Raw genomic sequence first — 23,794 nt, 5'->3', positions numbered from 1 at the left:
TGTATGACTGTATATTTACATGGAAGTAAGGTTATGAGTAGAACTAAGGAAAAAGATGAATCCCTGGCAAATGGAGTAGAAAATCACAATATCTAAAGTTTAATGTAAAGCTCAGATGGTTTGCTTATGCTTTTTTAAAAAACAAAAATAAGATAATTCTCACAGGTGACAACTATTTTCAGTGGGGAAAAAAATATCTTTGTAAGTGATAGGTCAGATTCACAAAGTGAGTGATTTTTTTCCTCCAAACTGATGGGCCTTAAGCAGTTCAGGCATTGAGAACTGAGTACTCTGGAGGAAATGGCAACATTTCCAAAGCTACCATGGAGCTGAGGATGGCAACCCAAGTAAAGGACAACAAGAAATTGTTTTTTAGATATATTGGGAGTAAAAGGAAGGCCCAGGGAGGAATAGGACCGCTGCTAAATGGGCAGAAACAATTGGTGACAGATAGGGGGGACAAGGCTGAACTCCTCAACGAGTTCTTTGCCTCAGTGTTCCTAAGTGAGGGGCACGACAAGTCTCTCACTGGGGTTGTAGAGAGGCAGCAGCAAGGCGCCAGACTTCCATACGTAGATCCTGAGGTGGTGCAGAGTCACTTGGAAGAACTGGATGCCTTTAAGTCGGCAGGCCCGGATGGGCTCCATCCGAGGGTACTGAAGGCACTGGCTGACATCATTGCAGAGCCACTGGCGGGAATATTCAAATGCTCGTGGTACACGGGCCAAGTCCCGGAGGACTGGAAAAGGGCTAACGTGGTCCCCATTTTCAAAAAGGGGAGGAAGGAGGACCCGGGCAACTATAGGCCGGTCAGTCTCACCTCCATCCTTGGTAAAGTATTTGAAAAAATTATCAAGGCTCACATTTGTGAGAGCCCGGCAGGACAAATTATGCTGAGGGGAAACCAGCATGGGTTTGTGGCGGGCAGATCGTGCCTGACCAACCTAGTCTCTTTCTATGACCAGGTTACGAAACGCCTGGACACAGGAGGAGGGGTGGATGTCGTATACTTAGACTTCAGGAAGGCCTTCGATACGGTATCCCACCCCATACTGGTGAACAAGTTAAGAGGCTGTGATGTGGATGACTGCACAGTCCGGTGGGTGGCGAATTGGCTAGAGGGTCGCACCCAAAGAGTCGTGGTAGATGGGTCGGTCTCAACCTGGAAGGGTGTGGGCAGTGGGGTCCCGCAGGGTTCGGTCCTTGGACCGATACTCTTTAATGTCTTCATCAGCGACTTGGACGTGGGAGTGAAATGTACTCTATCCAAGTTTGCAGATGACACAAAGCTATGGGGAGAAGTGGACACGCCGGAGGGCAGGGAACAGCTGCAGGCAGACCTGGATAGGTTGGACAAGTGGGCAGAAAACAACAGGATGCAGTTCAACAAGGAGAAATGCAAAGTGCTGCACCTAGGGAGGAAAAATGTCCAGCACACCTACAGCCTAGGGAATGACCTGCTGGGTGGCACAGAGGTGGAAAGGGATCTTGGAGTCCTATTGGACTCCAAGATGAACATGAGCCGGCAGTGTAACGAAGCCATCAGAAAAGCCAATGGCACTTTATCGTGCATCAGCAGATGCATGACAAATAGGTCCAGGGAGGTGATACTTCCCCTCTATAGGGCGTTGGTCAGACCGCAGTTGGAGTACTGCGTGCAATTCTGGGCGCCACACTTCAAGAAGGATGCGGATAACCTGGAGAGGGTACAACGAAGGGCAACTCGTATGGTCAAGGGCCTGCAGACCAAGCCCTACGAGGAGAGACTAGAGAAACTGGACCTTTTCAGCCTCCGCAAGAGAAGGTTGAGAGGCGACCTTGTAGCTGCCTATAAGTTCATCATGGGGGCACAGAAGGGAATTGGTGAGGATTTATTCACCAAGGCGCCCCCAGGGGGTTACAAGAAACAATGGCCACAAGCTAGTAGAGAGCAGATTTAGACTGGACATAAGGAAGAACTTCTTCACAGTTCGAGTGGCCAAGGTCTGGAACGGGCTCCCAAGGGAGGTGGTGCTCTCCCCTACCCTGGGGGTCTTCAAGAGGAGGTTAGACGAGTATCTAGCTGGGGTCATCTAGACCCAGCACTCTTTCCTGCTTATGCAGGGGGTCGGACTTGATGATCTATTGAGGTCCCTTCCGACCCTAACATCTATGAATCTATGAATCTATGAATTTCATTCTAGACAAATATATGAATTATCAAAAATATCTCTGAGTTCTGATTCCATATCCCCTATCCTATGACATCTACATACTGTTCTCTCAGATACATTCCAGGTATAAACAGAGAAGTGAACTGGTGGATAGCTATTCTAATGTAATAAAAGCCTTAGTCTGTCTGTCTGTCTGTCTGTAACACTTTATTCACACTCTGATTGGCTGACAAGACAACCAATAACAATGCTGACTGAAGCAACCAATCAGAGTGCTCTGCACAGACAGACACACATAGTGGAGTGCTGCCATGATGGCAGGGACTGAGGGGCCAGAGCAGGCGGTGAGGCCAGTGCTGGCCTTGGCCCCCTCCCTCACTTCTTGAAGGTGGACAGTGGGGATGGAGCGGGGGGAGGGAGCAAGGCCAGCACTGCTGGCCTCACCTCCCCAGCCTTGCTTCTTGAAGGTGGCAGCAGCGCAGGGTGCTGGTGGCACAGCACTAGCCTTGCCCCCCGCCACTCCAGCCTCAGCCTCATCCAAGGGGTGGCCATGCCCTTCCCCCCCAGCAGACAGACAGGACCAAGGGATGGGGGGACACGGGGAGTGGAGGGGCCCACGGAGCCAAAGTTGGAGTGGCAGCACCACTTGGGTGCCAGTGTCTCCCGCACCCCCAATTTGCTAATTTTTTTCATAATGTCAGAGATAAATTGTGGGAATTTCCAAGAGAAATTTAAAGGATAGGTCACAATAAGTCCGTTAATATTGCAAGCCTGAAAATTTGCTCTAACCATCGCTGAACAGGGCATCTATACACATGCTTCAAGGGGTGGGAGGATGTTTTAATTAGAGCGGCTCCAAGAGCGGCTCTAATTAAAGTTCCCAGAGCGCCTCATGTATCAGTGTCCCTATGCTTCAAAATGGTGGCAAGAGTGCTTTATCTAAAGTTTGTTTGACAAGCTTTAGGTGAAACGCCCCCACTAGCATTTTGAAGCATGGGGATGCTGATCCACAAGATGCAGAGGCTGGCTGGAGTGTGGTAATTACCAGGCTCCAGTAGACTCAATTAATTGAGTTTGCTCCAATGTACTGTAGTTACAGTGCATCAAAGCAGCCTCTGCAGTCGTATATAGGCACCCTGTGTGCGGAGGTAGCAGGTGTTTAACAATTGATTTGCTGTGTGTTTCCATGTGTCTTGCCAGAGAACAGCAAATAATATTCTTACCTCACATGAAGAACATTTTTTTCTAAGATTATGAACTGAAGAATCCTTGCAGACTGTATCTAACGTACATAGAATAAAGTACAAATTAACTTAGATAAAAGGGTGTTTTTAGGTCATTTTATCTTCAGAGATTGATTGAAAGAGAGAAATCTTTCCAGATCAAATAGCTACCACCTGAATTGAATGTTTACCACTTGAACTTAGAGAGTGAAGCTTATCAGGGAACCCTAGAATGCATTTATTCCTGATAGAGATTTCCATTATCCATATACAGTTCCACCATAAATTATTGTGGTTTGGAAGCTGCTGTAGATGTTCAGTATATCTAGATTCCTAATATTTTAAGCCAGAAATATGTCCCACTGATGTTCATAAAAATATTGATAAATTATTGGAAGGTTAGACAAGAGCAGCACAATTAATTGAGGAGTTGGAAAGATTGATTTACATTAAAAGCATATGAGCTAAGCTTATAATTTAGCTACAAATAAGTAAGGGAGCATATAATCATTAGAAGAATGATGTTCTGAAATAGTTTTCCAACAGAGTAATGGGACAAGAAATCTCACTGTTTTCACAGTGGAGCTAATTAAGTTTATGAAGGTGATTATATGATGTAGTTGCCTGCCACAGCAGGAGGAACTCCATGACCTAGAGTCCTTTTTTCTATTTCCTATCTTTCTAGGGCTAAAGAACTAAAGAAACATGGGGAGTATATCAGTCCATAAAAGAACGTATAAAGCATAGCAGAATAGGTGTAACAGAGAGCAACAGAATGTGTCTGAGAATGTAAAAATGTAGCCTAGCTATTAAACAATATCAGAGTTCCCTGATGGAAGTAATGGACATCCCTTTATGTAGGCAAAAGTAAGCAGAACTCTTGGGGAGGTGATATCTTTTATTAGACTAACTAGATAGTTGCAAAAAATATATCTTTATTTGCAAGCTTTCAGGCACACATGCCCTTCCTCAGGCATAGGAGAGTGCAAAGACTGTAAAATTTCTCCCAGGTGAAAATAAAAATTCATATTTCATAAGACAGCTGAAAGATGGTGTAAGATCTCCTGGTTGGAAAAGTTCATTTTATGCAAAATAGGCTCAGATAAAAGTAGGAGCAGTCTATTTATCTCTGAGTTGTCTGATGGCAAGTAGGACATTGAATTATGCTTCTTTTTTGTGATGCTGTTTTATATTACACAGGAGGATGGTGATGGAAGGCTCTTCTGGGCAAGGAATTTCTATTGTGTTGAGACTGCTTTGCACTCTCCAATGCCTGAGGAAGGGCGTGTGTGCCTGAAAGCAACAAATAAAGAGAAAAAAATTGCAATTATCTAGCTGGTCTAATAAAAGATATTACCTCCCCAATAATTCTGATTACTTTTGCTTGAAGACCAACGTGTTTCTGTATTCCTGCCATCTGATTCTGATGGTATTTGAGGAGGGTGGCTGTCTATGCATAGCTTGCTATCTATGCACAGCAACCATCATGGATTTAGAATCCTAGGATCATAGAAAAGTAGGGCTAGAAGGGACCTCACAAGGCCATCCAGGGCTAGGCCAGCCCCCTACTCAAGGCAGGATCATCCCTAACTTCTTGCGTCATTTCATCCTTTTCACCCTTCCTACTTTCTGAATCCCTGGTGATCACCAGGATTGGTGTCTGAAAGAGATTGTTCTCGTATGGCAGAGTAGGCAAACTGAATTAGATGAAAGTTGATCTACCCATGTCCTATAAAGGAAGTTGTTGCCATTGCTTGTTATTACGGTCTTGGTATGATTGGGCAATATTTGTAAAATTCCCATTGATTTTGAGTATGTACTCAAATGGGACATAGCTTGCACTATATACCTCACTTGTACATTTGTTTCTTTGTTTTTTCTTACATTTAGGCCATAATATCTATAAAATGTGTATGCTGAAATTTCATAATGTCAGTGAGGTGGTTTTATACCACATATTTATAGAATATACTCCTATACCCTTTACGCTGTTAAGAAATGGAATGTAAATTCTTATTTCATAAACACACTGAGGAGTTGATTCTAGGTCTTTGAAATCAGTCCATCAGCACATAAGGTCAATACAGAAGACATGAGGTGACGTGGCATTTCTCAGAAGTACAGGGGGCAGTGCAGTATACTAGTTGCTCTTTGCTAGTTGAGGATAAGGAATTGGGCATACCTGCATAGCACGATCAAATTCTAGGCTGCACTGAGGCCATTCTAGCCATCTGTGTGCCCTTGGCTCAGCTCCCGCTTATACCAGAGGTGTTTTCAGCTGTCGCTGAAGTCCAAAGTCCAGGCAACATAAAGGAAGCTTGAAAGAACCTTTGTACTTTTTACAGTGGACTGTGCCTTCCATGATATGATTTGCAGGACATCCAGAACCTAGTCTTTCCCTGTATCATTTTCTGTAGTGTCATACAGTTTGGGACAAAACATGTTCTCAACAGCTGTCCTCCATCACCAGTAAGAGAAAAGGATAAGCTGACAACCTTATATTGTTTTTGACTAGCAAATTCTGGAATTAGAAGCCATGCTGTATGATGCCCTGCAGCAAGAAGCCGGAGCCAAAATCTCTGAAATTCTTTCACAAGAGGAGAAAGACAAGTTGAAGAGTGCTGTAGAACAATGGAAACGCCAGGTTATGAGTGAACTCCGAGAGAGGGATGCCCAGATTCTGCGTGAAAGAATGGAACTCATTCAACATGCACAACAGGTAGACATTGATACAAGATGTGCAATAGTTAATGCTCTGTTTGCCTTCCCCAGATTAAAACATGATAAAATGAGAGCTCTGTCCCTTTATATTTTGCTGCTTCTCTCTCTTTGATTAAAGTGAAGTATATATTCCAGCTGTTCTTAACCAAGTGTTTCCAGAGGTTGACGTTCACTTTCCTTTGCCAGAAAGCCAGCATATATCCAGATAATATTAAAAGCCTAGGATGATATTTTTGGAGTTGCCTATGGTGTTGGGCACAAAGTTTGCATTAATCTTCATGGGGACAATGTATCCATGTTCCTTAAGAAATTTAGAGAGCCCCACAGGCTTTAGTTTTTGGTCCAGATCCTAATTTACCTTGGATAGTCCCTCATTATGGGCCCTATGTATTTTCTATGTCTACTAAATGCATGATGCACAACCGTTGCACTGGATGAGGACATACCTAAAATTAAAACCTGTATCAGTTAACAAAACAATTTACTATCTCTCTAAAAAATGAGACCCCTTCCAACTCTTTCATCTTTGTGAGGCTGTATTACTTACACTTTCATTTTTTGTTTTAAATCTAACAGAGAATTAAGGAGCTAGAAGAAAGAATTGAAGGTCAAAAAAGACAAATAAAAGAATTAGAGGAAAAGGTATGGTAATAGAAAATAAAGTATTCTTAAATTACAAAAGTATTTTATATGGTTGCATGTGTATGTATGAGACAATAGTCTTATTGAGAAAGTAAAGTTGAAAGTCAAAGTTCTTATAATACCAATTCATTCTAGCATTATTAGTATAGATGGCGCCTATTTGAAATGCAATGTTATAGGTAGGCAAACCTCAAAAAAATGAAATTTTCTCAGTTAAGCAACAATATTCTGACACTCATCTGAAGTACATCTATACTTAGTCCTCCTAATTCAGTGACAATTGTTTCCCCTGATATTTCAGTAGTTCTGTTTCCAGTCTTGACTGAAAACAAGAAGTGGAGGGGCCGATAAAGATAGAAAAAAACAGGTTAACTAAACATTTTAAAGTACTTAGGGCAAGTTTTAAGCCAGTTATTTTATCCATATGAAAAATGTTGTAGATCAGTGGTTCTAAACCATTTTGATCCTTCAACTTCCCCCCCCACACGACCATGTGGACTCACCTTTCTCCCAACCCCATATGCAGTCCTGTAGTCCACTTTTAGGCCCCCTTACACAGTCCCAAAGTCCAGCTGGGCCCTAGCCCCACCTAATGTCCCTTAGCCAACCACTGTGCAAACCCATGCACAGCTCCGCAGGCTAGCTAACTCAAGTAAAGTTTGCCAGGCACACCAAGCAGGTCTACACACAGTAGCTCTGGAACAGAAGCAGTATAGCTGTAGAAGTAGCAAAGTCACAACTGTGCTACTTTCCTGCTCAGCAAGTGACCCTGCCTGGCACTTAAGGTCCCCTTCAGGTAGGCAGCCAACCCTCTGGTTCCTTTTGGATCTGTGTCTGTGGCCCTCCGGTGGTCTATGGCCCACCAGTTGAGTATTAGGGTTGCGCAAAGCTCTGGTCGCTGATTTGATTCAGCGGAGATTCAGCCCAATTCGGTGGCCAAATCTCTGAATTCGAATCGAATCAGGAGACCCTTTAATCTCTCTGAATTGAATCAGAACCCTCTGAATCGATTTGGAGAGGTTCGGAAAGGCACCAGGCACGGCTTGTGAATGCTGCGATGCTGGGGCGGATGGAGCATCCCACAAGAGTGCAGGGGGCTCTCTAGCACACTTGGCAGCAGGCCCAGAAGTGGACCAGAAGCACTTTTGGGTCCACCGGGGAGTGCGCAGGGGGGCCTTCCTGTGCCCATCTGGCTCAACAACTAGTGCCTTCTGGGTCTGGGGGGGACACCCAGGGTCCCCCTGTGGCCAATTTTCATGGGATGCTCCATCCGCCCCACCATCACAGAATTCACAAGCCATGCCTGGTACCTCAAGGTATGTAGAAAAAACATTTAAAGCTGTGTCTATGGCTGAATCACTGATTCTCCAAATCAGCATCAAATCTTCAGATTTGGATTTGGCTGAATGAAACTGGGGACAGTGATCGAATCAATGAATCAAATCACTGTCCCTGATTCAGGCTGAATCCGAATCTGAATCAAATAGAGCCCATTTCGCACACCCCTATTGAGTATCAGTATTTAGAGCAGGGGTGGGCAAAATGCGGCCTGCAGGCCAGATGCAGCCCACCAAGCCATTCTATTGGCCTGCTGGGCCCCTAAACAATTTAGAAAATTAATATTAATCTGCCCTCAGCTGCCTGTCATGTGGCCCTCGATGGCTTGTTGAAATTCAGTAAGTGGCCCTCTGCCCAAAATAATTGCCCTCCATTGTCTTGGTGAAGTACCTAGCACTTAAATAATTTGGATGCCACTGGAGAATCATAGAAAAATAAGCCTGGACTTCACCAGGTCATATAGTCCAGAACCCTGGCCAGGACAGGATCATTTCTGTCTAAACCATCCTAGACAAATGTTTGTCTAACCCTCAGAGGCATTCAATGATGGAAATTCCAGAAACTCTTTAGGGAACTTTCTTCAGGGTTTAACCACCTGATAATTAGACAGTTCTTCATAATATCTAACATAAATCTCCCTTTTTGCAATTTAAGCCCCTTTCTTCTTGTTCTGATCCTGTGGCCACGGAGAACAATTGATCACACTACTCTGACAACTCTTCCTGTATTTGAACACTGTTATCAAGTCTTCTATTCTTTAGATTGAATAATCTCCCTTGTTCTAAATTTCATCCCGTCATGTTTTCTAGATCACTAATTTTTTTTGTTGCTGTCTTCTGGGCTCTCTCCTATTTTTCTGCATTTTTCTTAAAGTATATTGCCCAAGTTGGACACAATACTTCAGCGTTCGATAGAGTAGAAGAATCACTTTCCATGACTTGCAGTCTCTAGTCGTCTTAGTGCATCCTAGTGTAATATTTGTTTTATTTTTATTGTCAATTAAACAATATTATTTATTTGTATTTTGCAGTAATTACAATGTTGAGAATAAGGGATAATTCCCAGGTCCTTCTCTGCAGTACTGCAGCCTAGTCAGTTGTTCCCTATTTGGATTTATGCACTTGGTTTTTCCCCCCTAATCAAGTAGACTTGTCTTTACTGAATTTCATTCCATTTACTTCTGACCATTTTTTCAATTTATCAAAGTCATTTTGAACCTTAATATATACAAAGAAATTATACAAATTAATTATTAATTATGAATAATTTTCTGTGCTTAAAAATTAAGAGGATGCCTGAGAAACACTGACACTGGTTATGCTTATTTAGCTTGTATACAGACTTTTGGAAGGTTAGACCAGGGGAAAAATGGCCACCCAACCTAACTTAGTTCACTCACTTGCAGACCTTACACTTAGATCCCTAGTTAGGTCCATCCACATGCCAAACTGTATAGATATTCCCTAAAGGTTAGAATGTAAGAAATGGCTGCCCCAATCTAATTTTAGTTCACCTGAGAGATGCGCTAATTTACATCAGACACAGTTAGACTGATCAAACCAAATGTCTGCGCACATTCAGAGCAGAGCACTAGGCTGGGAAAGCTCAGTCTTGAGGCTTTGCTTTTCTTCTTCTGCTCTGCCACCAGGATATTTTTAGCCCCCAACTCCTTCCTCCAACCCCCAGAAGGATAACCCTTCCTTTCCCACCAGGTCATGGCCTTGAACCCAGAGCCTTGGCCTATGGGGTACAGTAGCTCACTCCAGTCTGCCATCTCTCTAGCAGAATGGTGAGGCAGACACAGATGGCCATCCAGTTCTATGCCAGGGGCTTTTAACCTTTTGGGGCCAGTGTACTCCCGGCACCTGGTCGAGCAGGAAGGAGTTCCCCGGCAGCCAGTCGATGGGGGGGGGGGGGGGTGTCCCCCAGCAGCCGATCAAGGTGGGGGGGAATCAGTGCTGGTGACATGGTGGCAGTAGAAGTGCCGGTGGCAGCACCCACAGCTGAATACCCCCTGGGGCCATCCCAGGTACCCCCAGGTGTACACATACCCCTGGTTGAATATCCCTGTTCTAGGCACACACCCACTCCCTGCCAACGAAGTGGCCAGTGAAGGTCAGCTGACCTCTTACCCCTTCCCATATAAACCCCAAACCTGGAAGTGGAAATGTCTGGAAAACAAGGTAGAACCTTGTCTCATGTTGCTACTGACTGACAGATTCTCTGGATACCTGATCCAGCTAGCCCCCTGACCTTACCTTCTGCCTGACTCTTTGGATACCTGACCTGGCTCTGGCCTGATCTCCCAGATACCTGACCTGGCTAGTCTCCTGGCCTTGCACTCTCCTTGACCCTCTGAATCTCTGACTAGGTTCCCTGAACAGATCTCCTGCCTTTTGACTTCCTAGCTTCTTATGACCCTGAGGTGACTCCTAGACATTGTCACCTACAGCCCGGTATGACAATTTGCCTGGACCACCACATGCAGCAAAGGTGCTTGGCATGGAGGCAGTCTCTTTACTGGAGTCCCTGGAATGTCTCAGTCCAAACCAGCTGACACCAATGGCCTTAGCCTGGCAAGTACTAGAAGAACAGGTCTGGCAGTTGTTGACAGAGAATCAGTCCTTCTTCTCCCACCTCTACAGTAAGGTTTCTCAATGCATCAGCCTCCCCACCTGGAACACCACTTACCCACTCCATTACCCAAGATGTTTGATGGTGACTGGCTACATATCCATGGGTTTCTCGTGCAATGCTGCATACTATTGATAGCCCAACATAAGCTCTACTCCCAAGACACAGCATAGCTGAGCCTAGTGGTTAGTCTCCTAACAGGAGATGCTCTGAAGTGGGACACACCTTTGCTAGATTGCAATAGTCTCGTCCTCCAAGACTGGGGAGCATTCCACAAGGACTTCATGGTCATGTTTGGAGACCCTCATCCAGCCCAGAGGGCAGAGATCACACTGTGGCCCCTGCATTTGGGGGGAAGACTCTATTACGGCTTATGCTTCCCTCTTTCACTGCTATGCAGCAGACACCCAGTGGAATGAGGCAGCCCAACTCCATTATTTCTGCTGGGGTCTGTGGGAAGAGATCAAAGATAAACTGGCTTTGGTGGGAACACCTTCAAAATGTGAGGCATTTGTGGACCTGGCTGTCCATATTGACCTCCACACCTCTGGAATCTCAGTGAAAAAATATGAGGCCTTGCCCCCTCCAGGGTCTCATCCTACTGTGGTTACTGCCAGCCCCATGCCAGCAGGCAGGGGGACCCAGCACCCCATACCAGAAGACCAGGAATACTGGCAGTAGCAGGAGCCATGCCACAATGCTGGGGCCCCAGGACATAAGTGCATTATACACTGCCAGAAAGGGGATCAAGGTCAAGGTAAATGATGCCAGGCCTGGTAAAAGGGACCAGCTTGGCATTATCCAAAGTCCCCAAGACGTCCACAGTCCATGAAGTCTGTGGCAAACCCCTGGAGCAGAACTGCTCATTCCTCTTGCTAACTACCCTGGTGGACACAGGAGCCACAAGTAATTTCATAGACAAGACTGTGGCACAAGGATTACAAATCCCACTAAGGCAGTGATACAAATCCAAAATCATAGAGACTATAGATGGCTCACCCCTGGCTGAAGGGCCTATGGAAGATGAATCTCCTTGGACACCAGGAAACCATACACTTTGGGGTCATTTACTCCCTACACTACCCCTTGATTCTGGGGTTTCCCTGGCTTATGCACCATGACTCCAGTAATTGGGTGAAAAGCCTGGAAAGTCCACTTTGAACTGAGACAATTGACAACAACACTCCTGGAAGTCCGGAGGGACAGAAACCCTTATAATCCAAGCTGGAGGCCCACCTGCTGCAGCTCCCACAGAGGTGCAACCTCCAGAACCCAAAACCCATTTGCTCAAGAAATACCAAGAGTTTTCAGACATCTTTGAAAAGAAAAACATGAATGTTCTTCCCCTGCATCAAGGTTATGACTGTTCCATCAATTTACAGCCAGGAGTGAAAACAAGGACCTGTGGGACCTATTATACTATCCTGGAGCCTGAACTCTCCAGCCTCTGCCAGTACCTAGAAGAGAACCTGGCCCAGGCTTCATACAGAGGTCCACCTCACCTGGAGGAGACCCTGTCCTGTTTGTTAAAAAAAAGGATGGTAGTCTCCATCTATGCATTGATTGTCGGGCACGGAACCAGATTACTATCTGAAGTCAGTACGCTCTACCCCTCATCCTAGAGCTGCTTGATTGTCTCAAAACTGCTCATATTTTCACCAAACTTGATCTTTGGGATCTTTGGGGAGTCTATAACTTGGTGCAAATCCACACTGGGGATGAGTGGAAGACCACATTTTAGATGTGATATGGGCCTTTTGAATACCTGGTCATGCTCTTTGGACTCCTCAACAACCTTGACTATTTTCCAATATTTTATCAATGACATGCTACAAGACCTACTGGACCAATTTGTAATTGCCTACCTGAATAACATCCTGATTTTTCTGGGAAGAATATAGCCAACATGCAACACACATCTGAACAGTATTGGAAAGACTGTGCCAACATGGCTTGTTTGCCAAGTTAGAGAAATGCATGTTCAACCAAATGACAATCAAGTTATTTGGATTTGTTCTATCTTTTGAAGGCCTGAAAATAGACCCCAGGAAGTTTGGGGCCATCTGTGAGTGAAAAGCCCCCAGAATGTCAAAGATTTCCAGAGATTCCTATTATTTGTAAACTTTTACCATAGATTAATCCCTAACTTTGCCCAGGTACTAAGTCCTGTCATGACACTTCTGCAGAAGAACGTCCAGTTCTATTGGTACAAGGTGGCTCAGCAAGTGTTCAAATACCTGAAACAGGCCCTCACTCCTGTGCTCACACATCCAGACCCTGCCTTGCCATTTGTGGTATAGAAGGCTGTATCTAACACTGCCATAGCCTCAGTGCTTTCCCAATGACAGGGCCCATAATAGACCACAAAGCCCTGCAATTTGCTTTCCAAAAATGTACCCCAGCACAACAGAATTACAAGATTCTGGATCGGAAACTCCTGGCCATTCATGTGGCCTTTGGGGAATGGTGTCACTGCCTTGAAGGAACATGATACAAGACACGTATCTAGAATACATCTGCAAGGCAAAAGCTCTCAATCAGAGGCAGCTATGCTGGGCACTTTTCGTCTCTCATCTTGATTTCTCTCATTGGTACAAATACCAACTGGGGTCCAAAAATGGAAAAGCAGATGCATTATTCTGAAGGACGGAATATAACACTAACCCTGTTCAGGTGCCAGCCAAGCCCAGCCATATTCTAAAACCAGACAACCTTGCCAGCACCATGCAACCCATAGACTTGCTGACCCTGCTTCAAGCAGCCATTCAAGAAGAAATATTGCCCCGAGGAGCAGGCCACTCTCTCTCAGCAGCCCCACCATGTACAGGATGGGGCTTCACTTCAGATAAGATTTATGTGCCTCTGGGTCTAGCCAGGCCAACTGTACTTCACATAAGCCATGACTCACTGTTAGCAGATCACCTGGGATCAGAAAGACCTATCAACTGTTTGCCCAGTACTTCTGGTGGCGTTGCGTTCAAGAGCCAATCTGATACTTCATCCAGTCCTGTAATCTTTGCACCCACACTAAAAGACCCACACAGAAACCATGTAGGATCCTCCAGCATCTTCCTATCTGCTCCTCTCCCCTCCCTGCCCCCCCTCTCCCGCCCCTCCCCCCCCCAGCCCTGGTCTGCCTTTTCCCAAAACTTCATCATAGAGATACCCAAATCCAATGGATAGTCCACAATCCTGGCAGGGACAGCCCAGTAGAACAACTTTGGCCCACTTTATCCCATGCATAGGTCTGCCCTCAGCTAAAGGCACAACCCAGTTATGGTTGGACCATGTGGTTCACCTTCATGGTCTCCTGGACCACATAACCTCCAACCACGGGTCCCAGTTCATTTCCTGATTCTAATGCAAGGCCCTGCATTCGCTGGGAGTTTGTGCCCAGCTGTCATCTTAATAGTACCCACAAACAAATGGTAAAGCGGAGGGAACAAACTAGGTCCTAGACAAGTGCCTCAGGTGCTACCTCAATTTCTAGCAAGACAGCTGGGTAACACTTGCTGAATTTTGCCTATAACCACTCCATGCACACCTCAACTGGACAAACACCCTTCTTTTCCAATTATGGGTTCCACCCCCAACTACACCGCATCTTACCCATCACCTCTGATTAACCCTCCAGCTACAGACTGGGAACAATATGTGCACAAAGTCCAAAAGGAATTAAAAACCCAGCTGGAAAGGTACAGGAAGCATAAACAACATGCAGACCAACAATGACAGCTAGGACCTGCTTACTCAGTAGGGAAGAAAGCATAGTGGTCAACAGAGTACTGTTGCATCCACCAGCCCTAATTTTAGTTCAGCTGAGAGATGCACTAACAAGGTTAGAAACTGGATCACAAGTGTATCAGCCCATTCTGTATCACCCCAAAAATCAACCTGGTCACCTTTGAATTGCAGCTTCTCCCAACACTCCAAATCCACCTGATCCTTCACATGTCCTTTTCAAACCTTACACAGAAAACACACTCCTTCACTGATCCCAACTTCTTCTTCCACCCATAATGGTTCACAGCCAAGAAGAGTCCTTAGTCAAGAAGATCCTGGACTCAAGATGGCAGTAAGAAAAATTACAGTACCTAGTACATGGGGAAGGGTACAGACTAAAGGAACGCATGTGTGGGAACCCATGGAAAACATCCACGCCTCTGATCTGGTACAGATCTTCCACAGGAACCACTCATGAAACCTGGACCAGTGCCCCCTAGAAGGGGTTGTTGGGGGGCAGGTAATGCCAGGCCATGCACCCAGAGCCTTGGCCTGGCCAGCATGGCAGCTCACCCCAGTCTGCCACCTCTGCAGTGGAACACTGATGCTGAAATGGGTGGCCAGAACACTTCATCTAGACCTAGGCACATGCCCACTCCCTGCCACCAAAGTGACCAGCCAAGGTCAGCTGACCTCTTTCCTCTTCCCATATAAGACTCTGACCTGGAAGGAGAAGGATCTGGGCCACAAGGTGCAACCTTGTACTTAGACTGCTGCAACCTTGGGTTGTGCTGCTACTGACTCTGACAGATTCTCTGCACACCTAACCTGGCTAGCCTCCTGACCTCATACTCTGCTTGATCTTCTGGATCTCCAACTTAACTTTTCAGACAGATCTCCTGGCTTCTGACTTCCTGGCTTCTCCTGATCCTAAGGTGACCCTGCCCCCCCCCCCCGACCTGTCCACCCATGGTCCCTATCTCCTACGTAGGGAGTCCTAGGCACTCTTCATGCCCTCAGCATCCCTCTTGTTCTAAGATATTTAGAGTCAATATGAAGCTTGCTTCCCTGCATAATGGATTCAGAGGCCTCATAGTGTCTGTCCACTTTATCTCTGACTCCAGGGCACCCTGCAGCTCAGGGAACTTCAGGACATCCCAGAAATGAAAGGCTTCTCAAAAGACCGTTGGAGAATTTTATTCTGAAAGCAAAACAAACAGCAGAAGCTATTTCAGTGCCCAAGGTAGAGGTGAGGTTGGTATGGGGAGGAATTATGCTGACTACTGGAGAGCAGAAGAGTGGATTCTTACCTGCCTCTGCCCTCTGTACTCAGGAGACAACTGCTCCAGCTGTTTCTGGAGCAGCATGAGCTTGGCTGCTGTAATAGAGAGATGTGCTCAAGGCAAACTGGTGTAGCAACCTCATCAGTGTAGACTCCCTGGAGCAGCTTCCAGTGCCCCATTCACTCCCCGTCCCCGCCCTAGATATGCTTCTGGGTGCAGAACTGTGCTTCCCATGCAGGGAGGGGGACACATTCCACTCACTCCCTCCCCCACAGATACTCTATGGGGCAGGGGCCTGCACCTGCCCATCTCCCTGTGGCTGGACTGCACAGGCCTTGCCCTGCCATGCAAACAGTCCTGAGAGGAGGAAGCAACACCAGTACTTCCTCTATGGGGATTCTTCAGGCTGATACACCCCTCAACACACCATAGTTACACTACTGAACAGAGACAAATAAAACACTTCTTTCTAGGAGTGAGAGAATGGGTTCAGTAAAAAGCCATTTGATCTTTCAACGCAAAAGAAAAGCAAACCTAAATGACACTCTTTTGGACTTTCAAAAGAATGCAATTAACTTTTTCCCTTCATGGTACCAGCTGGCACTAGATGCAGTAATTTAGGAAGCCTCATGCACTCCTGAGAAATTTTGCAGACCCAGGATGTATGGTTGAGCACTCAGACTGAGCCTCTGCACCTTCTGAAGTTCACACATCACTGTTTATTTCCCCTCTTCTCAACTGACAGTTTTGCCTTACTCTTGTCTATAGCCATGGCTTGTTTCTCACTTGACACACTGTAAATTCTTTTTCTCTTTCTTTCTCTTCTTCCATTTTTTCTTTCTCTCCCGTCCCGTTTCCTTTTCAGTTTTTATTTTTGTTTTTATTTTTCTCTTTAGCCTTCATTCTTTGGTCATAGTCCATCAAGCCACATACAGAAGGTAAGTATTCTGTTTTATGATTATTTCCTGTTTCTGCTCCACATCTATTAAAGCTTCTTTCAGTGCTCTCCTGTCACTATTCAGAGTGCTTCTATAGTGTTTTTGGTCAGTAAGGAGTCAACTGGTAATAGAAATGTCTAAAGTCTTTGAAACATTGTGGGAAAGAAAAGGGCACTCTTAAGTGTTTTGGATGAAGTAAATTCCAGTTTAAGGTTCCTTCTTATGAAAGGAAAGATAAGGGAGATGTAAAAACAATAGGTGAACTGCTAGAAAATTGAAAAGTAATTGGTCTATTTATATTTCCTATGATAGTACATTGCATTCTGGCATATGTCACTTGCCTTAACCATTCATTATTTATTGTTCTTAATTAATATGAGTCCATTGCAGATTTTCAGTATCAAGTTAGGGCTAAATGAGTCTGAGTTTTGAGTACACTGAGCCACTTCTCATGCCTTCATACTTTCCAACTGCAAGAAATGTCTTTATTCAGGACCATATGTTTTACAAACAGAATGTTTCTTAACAAAGAATAATGTCTCAGTGCCCTAGTTACTGTTTGAATCTGATTTATTCATTCCTCTGAGTAAGATCATGATTACAAGGAAATAATGGAAAATACTTGTCAGAAACTATTTTATTAATAGTATTCTATGGAACAATACCTACTAAACATATTTCAACAGAATTTAATGCAACTATTTTACTATATGAATGGTATAGTTTAAATTATTGTACATAGCCAATGTAAACCTTATTGGTATTTTATGCATGTGTTTTTTTATCTTATTTTTGTTTTCCTATGATTCTATATCCTTGGTATATTTTCTTGTTCCAGCATACAGAAGAAGCTAGAAATGCTTATACTGTTATTGAGCAAGACAACTTTGGTTGCCAAGATGGAAAAGGACATTACAATTTCAAGATATTCAAATATATATTCTATTTTGTCACTGAAGATTTAATTTTTTTGACCATTTTAGACAGAAGATGAATTAGGATTTGTGGGAATTTCTTAATCTGGAGTCTGCTTCTTTGGCATCTCTGACTGTACATTTTTATAAGCTAGAATTAGAACTGAAAAAGAAGAAAGCCAAAAAAGACATTTTATTAAGTATTACAGGCTTCTTTAAGGGAAGCCCCATCTCTGCTGCTTGAAATAAAGGCTTTACATAAAGAGCAGTATACTAATTCAGATAAAGTGAATATATTTTGGTTCCCTGCTAAGCAGGTAGTAAACTGCTTCTGTAAAGAAGTAATCATGTCCTGTTTTTTGTCACCCATTTATATTTGTTATTTGTAGTTATTTAAATATATGTCTTGAAGGAAGTTTTAAAAAGAGTTCCAGATTAGTCATGGATGAAAACATAAATGTGAATTGAAGTGTTTTGTTCCAAGATGTTTTGCATTCATTTCAAATGGAAAGTAGAACTAATTTGTTTGATGAAAATTCAGAAGAATGTGTTTCTTTTCCGTAACACAGGGTATGTATCATGATTTGCTGAATATCCCATTTACTTGGTGAGTGAGAAGCATGTGGCTAAATACTTTGAGCCTTCAGAATTTAAAGTTTGCATTTTGTTCTGAGGTTTTAGTAAACCAATTTTTGCAGCACTAAGAGAAAAATGGCACAACTATATGTAATTTACTTAAGTTCCTGAATGGCAATGGAGCATTTATCATCCAACTGGAACTTTCAACCTGAAAAGGAAATAAAAATGAAAATGTCTCCTCACGATCCACATGTCCAGAGCACTGGAAGATGGAATTTTGTAAAGGAAGAGGAAGGTATGATTAATTTGAGGGGGCAAAGAGACACAAGTAATGAAGGAAGAAAATCCCAGAATGTATCTTTTGGATTTAAAAATGACAGATAACAAAAATCATGTCCTCTTTAAAAACATGCATGAAGAAAGAAAAATCAGAAAGAAAGCACAAAGATGTATTTCACCAAAAAGAAACAAAAGCAACAGAAACTAAATGCCGAAATCAGGATTTACCAACGATTATATGAAAAGCAGCTCATCTGGCCTTCTCCACAAATACGATGTGTTTAAAACAAAGACATGATTAAGAAAATATGTCTCTTGTTTTGGAAGATGAGAGAAAGAAGAGAAACTGAATTACTGAAAGGTAAGAAAAAATGACTGATAGACAGTTATTGTTTATATGTTGCTATAGTCCTCAGGCTCAAATTGTTTTGATTATATTATGGAAAGGATTATAACCTGACCAGTATTTGCATATAAATAGTATTTACTCATGCTTCATTTTTTGTCAGTGGGTCCACTATTATACTTCAAGATAACAAAATTTTCTAGATCAATGCTTAGCTCTAATCAAATATTACTTTTGAAGTGATCAAAACTAAAGTTTTAAACGTAGTGGATAATCACTTTTCTTACAGTATATATTACACATATAACAAAAAAATAATTATTTCCTTTTGAGACAGACTGAAAATATACCTAGATATGTATATTTGAATAGTTTCATGTGGCTTTTCTTTTATTTATATTGTTGATGACTTGCTGCCATGGTTATATGGTTGAGCACTGTACCAATTATAGTTATATTGGCTTTAATTTAAGTCTGAAGAGTGTCTGTGGATCAGCAGTGGTTTCCTTCAGTTACGTCTATGTAAAAAAAAAAATGGTGCATGGAAGCTTTTGGCAATGATTTCACACACAGACCACTACCACCCTCTATTTGGAAGGGTAAAAGTGGTTCATGGCAGTTCTTCATAAGGTATCATTATTGAGAGAGAGTGCCTGCTGGAAATCATATGACAGTAGTTCCTGTGTCCCAGCTCAGTAGAAATAGTTTTCACTTGGCTTTTCATAGCAAGATATTCTTTTTTATTGGCTATGGCCCTGCAGGGAAAAATCGAAAGCAAAAAAACCCCCATCATCATCTGCTAGTCTCTGTGTCTGAGCGTGGCACATAGGGAATAGTCATAAGAAAAAAAATTCAATGATATCTTTCCTGTCTGAGTAAACAAAAAAGAAAGAGGCCCAACCTGGCTTATGGGGGCATTTGATATGAATTTTAGAGTCCTATAGTGTTAGAAACGAGACGCCTTCCCTGAACTAGAGAACAAACAGATAGGTAGCTAGGAATTACATCCAGCATTCACCCTTGTCACAGAAACTAGCCGTCATTGACTCCTTACTCTCCAAAAGCTTCAGTAAAAAGATTGATTTTGCCACCTGCACAGAGCATCAATAGTTTGAAGTTATTTCAGATCCCAAGATGCTCAAATTCCAAATCTGGGGTTTCTCACAGAGAATGTCCAATTACCGATTTCTCTTGCTTAAACTAAGCTCCCTCATTGTGCAACTCACTAATTTCAACTCTGCCAGAGTGCGACTTGATGCTAAGTTGTCTGAAAAATTAGACTTGATGTGTTCCAAGATGGCACCCAGCATTACTGAACACACCAGTTCCTAGGCCCCATACAGATATTCAGTTTCTACTGGGAGACTTGCCACTCTCCCGCTGGAGCCATGAGTGTGTGGACATTCAAGCTTTTTCACCCAGAGTCAAAATGGGCACTCCAGGAGAAAAATAATGTGACTACAACCAAATAGAAATTGTTCCTGGGAGAGTTGAGCATTGGGAGAATGAACATATATGCACATTTTCCCACAGCTTAACTCTTCCTGGAGACCATGAGGAGTGGAACTGCAAGGAAAGGCTCCCATGCCTTCCAGAGACCAGAGTCACCCCAGTCTGGAGAAGGTGTAGGGGGTACCTTCTCCTGCCCCTCCTGTAGACCAAGGGGGGAGGGAAAGAGCAGCCACCAGTTATTCCCTGCCTACTTCTTACTCCAGAGTCTCCAGTGTGAGAACCAGGCAGGGGACTTTGCCCTGCTGATCCAGCCCCCAACAGGAATGGGAGGCATGAGGCAGCCCATTCTTTCCCCAAACTAGGATCACCTGTGAGGAGCAGGGTAGAAGGGGCTTGCAGACTGAAAGTTTTGTACTGTTCCTTCTCTGGAATCATTTCTAACAGTGGAAAATTTTCCATCTGAGGCCTGAACTAAGCACCTAGACTCTCTAAACATTGAGCAGTCATTGCACAGAATATATAAGTATTAATACATAAGTCCTTAAAGGAGAGATTGGAATCCAGTTGTCCCTCTCCTGAATGAGTGGTCTAACCACTGATTTACAGGTTCATGTTCCTTCTTTGTCCCTCCCTCTGGCCCAGTGAATCTTGTCTCTCCCTGTTTTGCAAAGTGTGATTCCTTTAACACAGTTGTTCCCAACCTTTTTTATACTATGGACCAGCAAACTCAGTCAAAGAATGTTGGGACATTGGGTATAGAAATAATCTAATTTACATATTTACATTTAATTTTTATGTGCAGAGGGGGGTTGTGAGGATCAAAGGCAGTGTATGACACAAATCAAACTCAGTAGGCAGAGGCACGGTGCAAAACATCTGCACATATAATGCACAGCAGTTTCAGAGCCTGCGAATCTCCTGATGGGATAAACCCACATGTTATGTATGAGGAGTCATCCTTGCAATTGAAAATTGCTTTGTTTCGTTTTTTGGCATTTTCTTGGCATTGTACATCCTCTGCGCAGGTCTCCTCTCTGTCATTCAGAACTTCATTGTGCCTTTTTGCAGAAGCACTCTTTCCAAAAAAACAATCCAGTGAAGTTTGCTTGATCATCTCTTAGCCATTGCATTTGATATGGAAGTGACTAGCCACAGTTACCAAAGTCCAATTTCAAAAGCTAAATTCACCGTCATTGGCCAAGCGAGGACATTCTTGCCCTGCCAGTCAGTATAGCGTGGGCATGGCCTGGGCATAAAACTGCTCCTAGCAGTGTTTAAAGGTCATGCCATGATCCAGCAGCCAACCCTTTGTGTCCCAGTACCAGGCTGTGGCCCAGTGGTTGGGAACCTCTGCTTTAAGGTGAGGAGAGGGACCTCATCACAAAATAGCCCATAGGCAAGTGTTATGGATTCATAGATTCGTAGATGTTAGGGTCGGAAGGGACCTCAATAGATCATCGAGTCCGACCCCCTGCATAGGCAGGAATGAGTGCTGGGTCCAGATGACCCCAGCTAGATGCCTATCCAACCTCCTCTCGAAGACCCCCAGGGTAGGGGAGCGCACCACCTCCCTTGGGAGCCCGTTCCAGACCTTGGCCACTCTAACTGTGAAGAAGTTCTTCCTAATGTCCAGTCTTATATCCCTATCCTGAGATGTGTGTGTTGTTAGCTTGAGCTACCTTGGGTTGAGCAAGGCATAAAATCAAGATTTCCCCTGTCCCATTTGAGTAACTGTAATCATGAAGTTGTTGCATAAATGGGGACTGTCAGCACCACCAGTAGTGTTTTTGAGTTAAAATGGCTCCAGCTGCTGTGCTTTGAATGGAATTCACTCCCATAGGTGTGAATTAGGTTCAGGTAGGAGTGAGCATCCCATACAAATCAGATTTCTTAGGAGACTTAGGCAAGAAAAAAACCTAGTTTCTGTATTCCAGTCAGGCTTAGGCATGAAACAAATGCCAAGATGGAGACATTTCTTGATATGAAAGAAACAGCAATGTGGGTTTCTAGGAATTTTTACCACAAATAAATTAACTACTACAAAGTAAGGTGGGAGATTTGAGGGTTTTACTGGACTTAGTCACTATGGTATTTTACACATGTAAGCCCTGCAGTGCCAGGCGGTTTGAAAAGCACCCTACGCTGCAATACTTTCAGTTGTATAAGTGGCGAAATGCACATCAGCGCTGAGAAAATGGCAGCGATACACTTTTGAACTAAAACACATCAGAGGTGCTTTAGTTCAAAAGCACACTGCTGCCATTTTCTGCACACAAGACATGAATTTTGCCTCTTATACAATTGTACGTGGTGCAGCACAGTTCACCTCAGCTTGCATGCAGAGCAGACTTGATTAATTGAGTCTGCTTCGAAGTGGCGGATCTCTTCCATATCACGGGACAGAAAAGTATGTGTATAAATGCCCTTAAATTTTACTGAAGGTCTTTGTAGATCTGGGCCACAGAGCCTGGACACATGTCATGTTTACACTACACTATTGCTTGGCTTCACAGATTTGTATTCACTAAATAAATAAATACTAGACTAGTAGGGCTTTACAGCGTGAAAAAAGAAAGAGACAGATGATCATGGTGCAAGCCCCTACACCAGAGTAACGTCTCCCAATCCAGTATCAAACCACCCCTGAAAGAATTATAGATAAAACACTTTTATAGATAAAATAAGTCACACTGGCATAGGTGTTGTCATTCTGTTCCAGCCCACGGTAAATATTTGCTCAAGGTTATTACCTGCCTCCTGGGTTAGGGACAGGTATTACACATAAACTGGTATACATGATCAGAAACCAGTTCAAATTTGTAACACAACAGAAGCTCAGTGTACATAAACCACTTTCAGAATGGCCAAAACTAGTTTATGGTAAACCTGGATGGATGTAATATAAACATTAACTGATTTAGGTTAAATTGATTTATTAAACTTCCATCCCAGTTCCCCTCCACATTCAGGTTAACTCACAGTACCCCAGCATCCCAGGATACATTGCCTCTCCCACAAACCCTGCCTCACAGGTGGGGCAGGCTAGCCTTGGCCTAAGCTGTCTGTTCCAGGTTGGCATGTTCTAGCCCCACACTTATCCCTGGTTTCTAGCCCAGGCCACTATAGGAATGTAGCTTAATTTCCAGAATCAATTGAATGTCTGTTCACTTTCTTATTGGTTCAATCTACACAGTTTAAACTAACCTGCAAAGATTGAATCAATTCAGCCTCAGGCTTTATGACTGTCTGTACTTAGCCCCAGAGCTCCATGCCTGTCTGTCTTTGGGATCCCGGTGTAAGTCACTAAAGAAAACTGTTACAGAAATAAGTAACACCAGTATAATCATGTTGTCTGTCCAGGTCTCCAGGGTCAAAATTTTGTGTCTGAAAAATGGGTATAAGAATCTGACTAGTCTGCTAGGAGCATTATGAAGATGAAATCAGTAATATTTGTGAAGTACTCAGATGTGTTTAACTACACATCAGGTGTACCTACATGAGATGCTTAATGATGAATTAGCATAGTTTACTGTGAAGTAAGCACATGGGTCTACATGTGCACATGCTTA

At 43.6% G+C, this 23,794-nt stretch overlaps 1 protein-coding gene across 1 annotated transcript in view; it reads left to right on the top strand.

The window, feature by feature from the left end:
• JAKMIP3 (Janus kinase and microtubule interacting protein 3) overlaps positions 1 to 23,794 on the top strand; it is a 262,100-nt gene that overhangs the window by 203,407 nt on the left and 34,899 nt on the right. Inside the window, exons 21-23 of the mRNA XM_059730016.1 lie at positions 5,892 to 6,095; positions 6,674 to 6,739; positions 17,494 to 18,788. Coding sequence (XP_059585999.1) covers positions 5,892 to 6,095; positions 6,674 to 6,739; positions 17,494 to 17,649 — 426 coding nt within the window. The 3' untranslated portion in view covers positions 17,650 to 18,788. The remainder of the gene's footprint in view (positions 1 to 5,891; positions 6,096 to 6,673; positions 6,740 to 17,493; positions 18,789 to 23,794) is intronic.

Source organism: Alligator mississippiensis, chromosome 6 (assembly GCF_030867095.1).
Source record: "Alligator mississippiensis isolate rAllMis1 chromosome 6, rAllMis1, whole genome shotgun sequence".
NCBI classification, from domain to species: Eukaryota; Metazoa; Chordata; order Crocodylia; family Alligatoridae; genus Alligator; species Alligator mississippiensis.
Note: the sequence above shows the minus strand (reverse complement) of the source record. Positions and strands in the feature narration are given on the sequence as shown.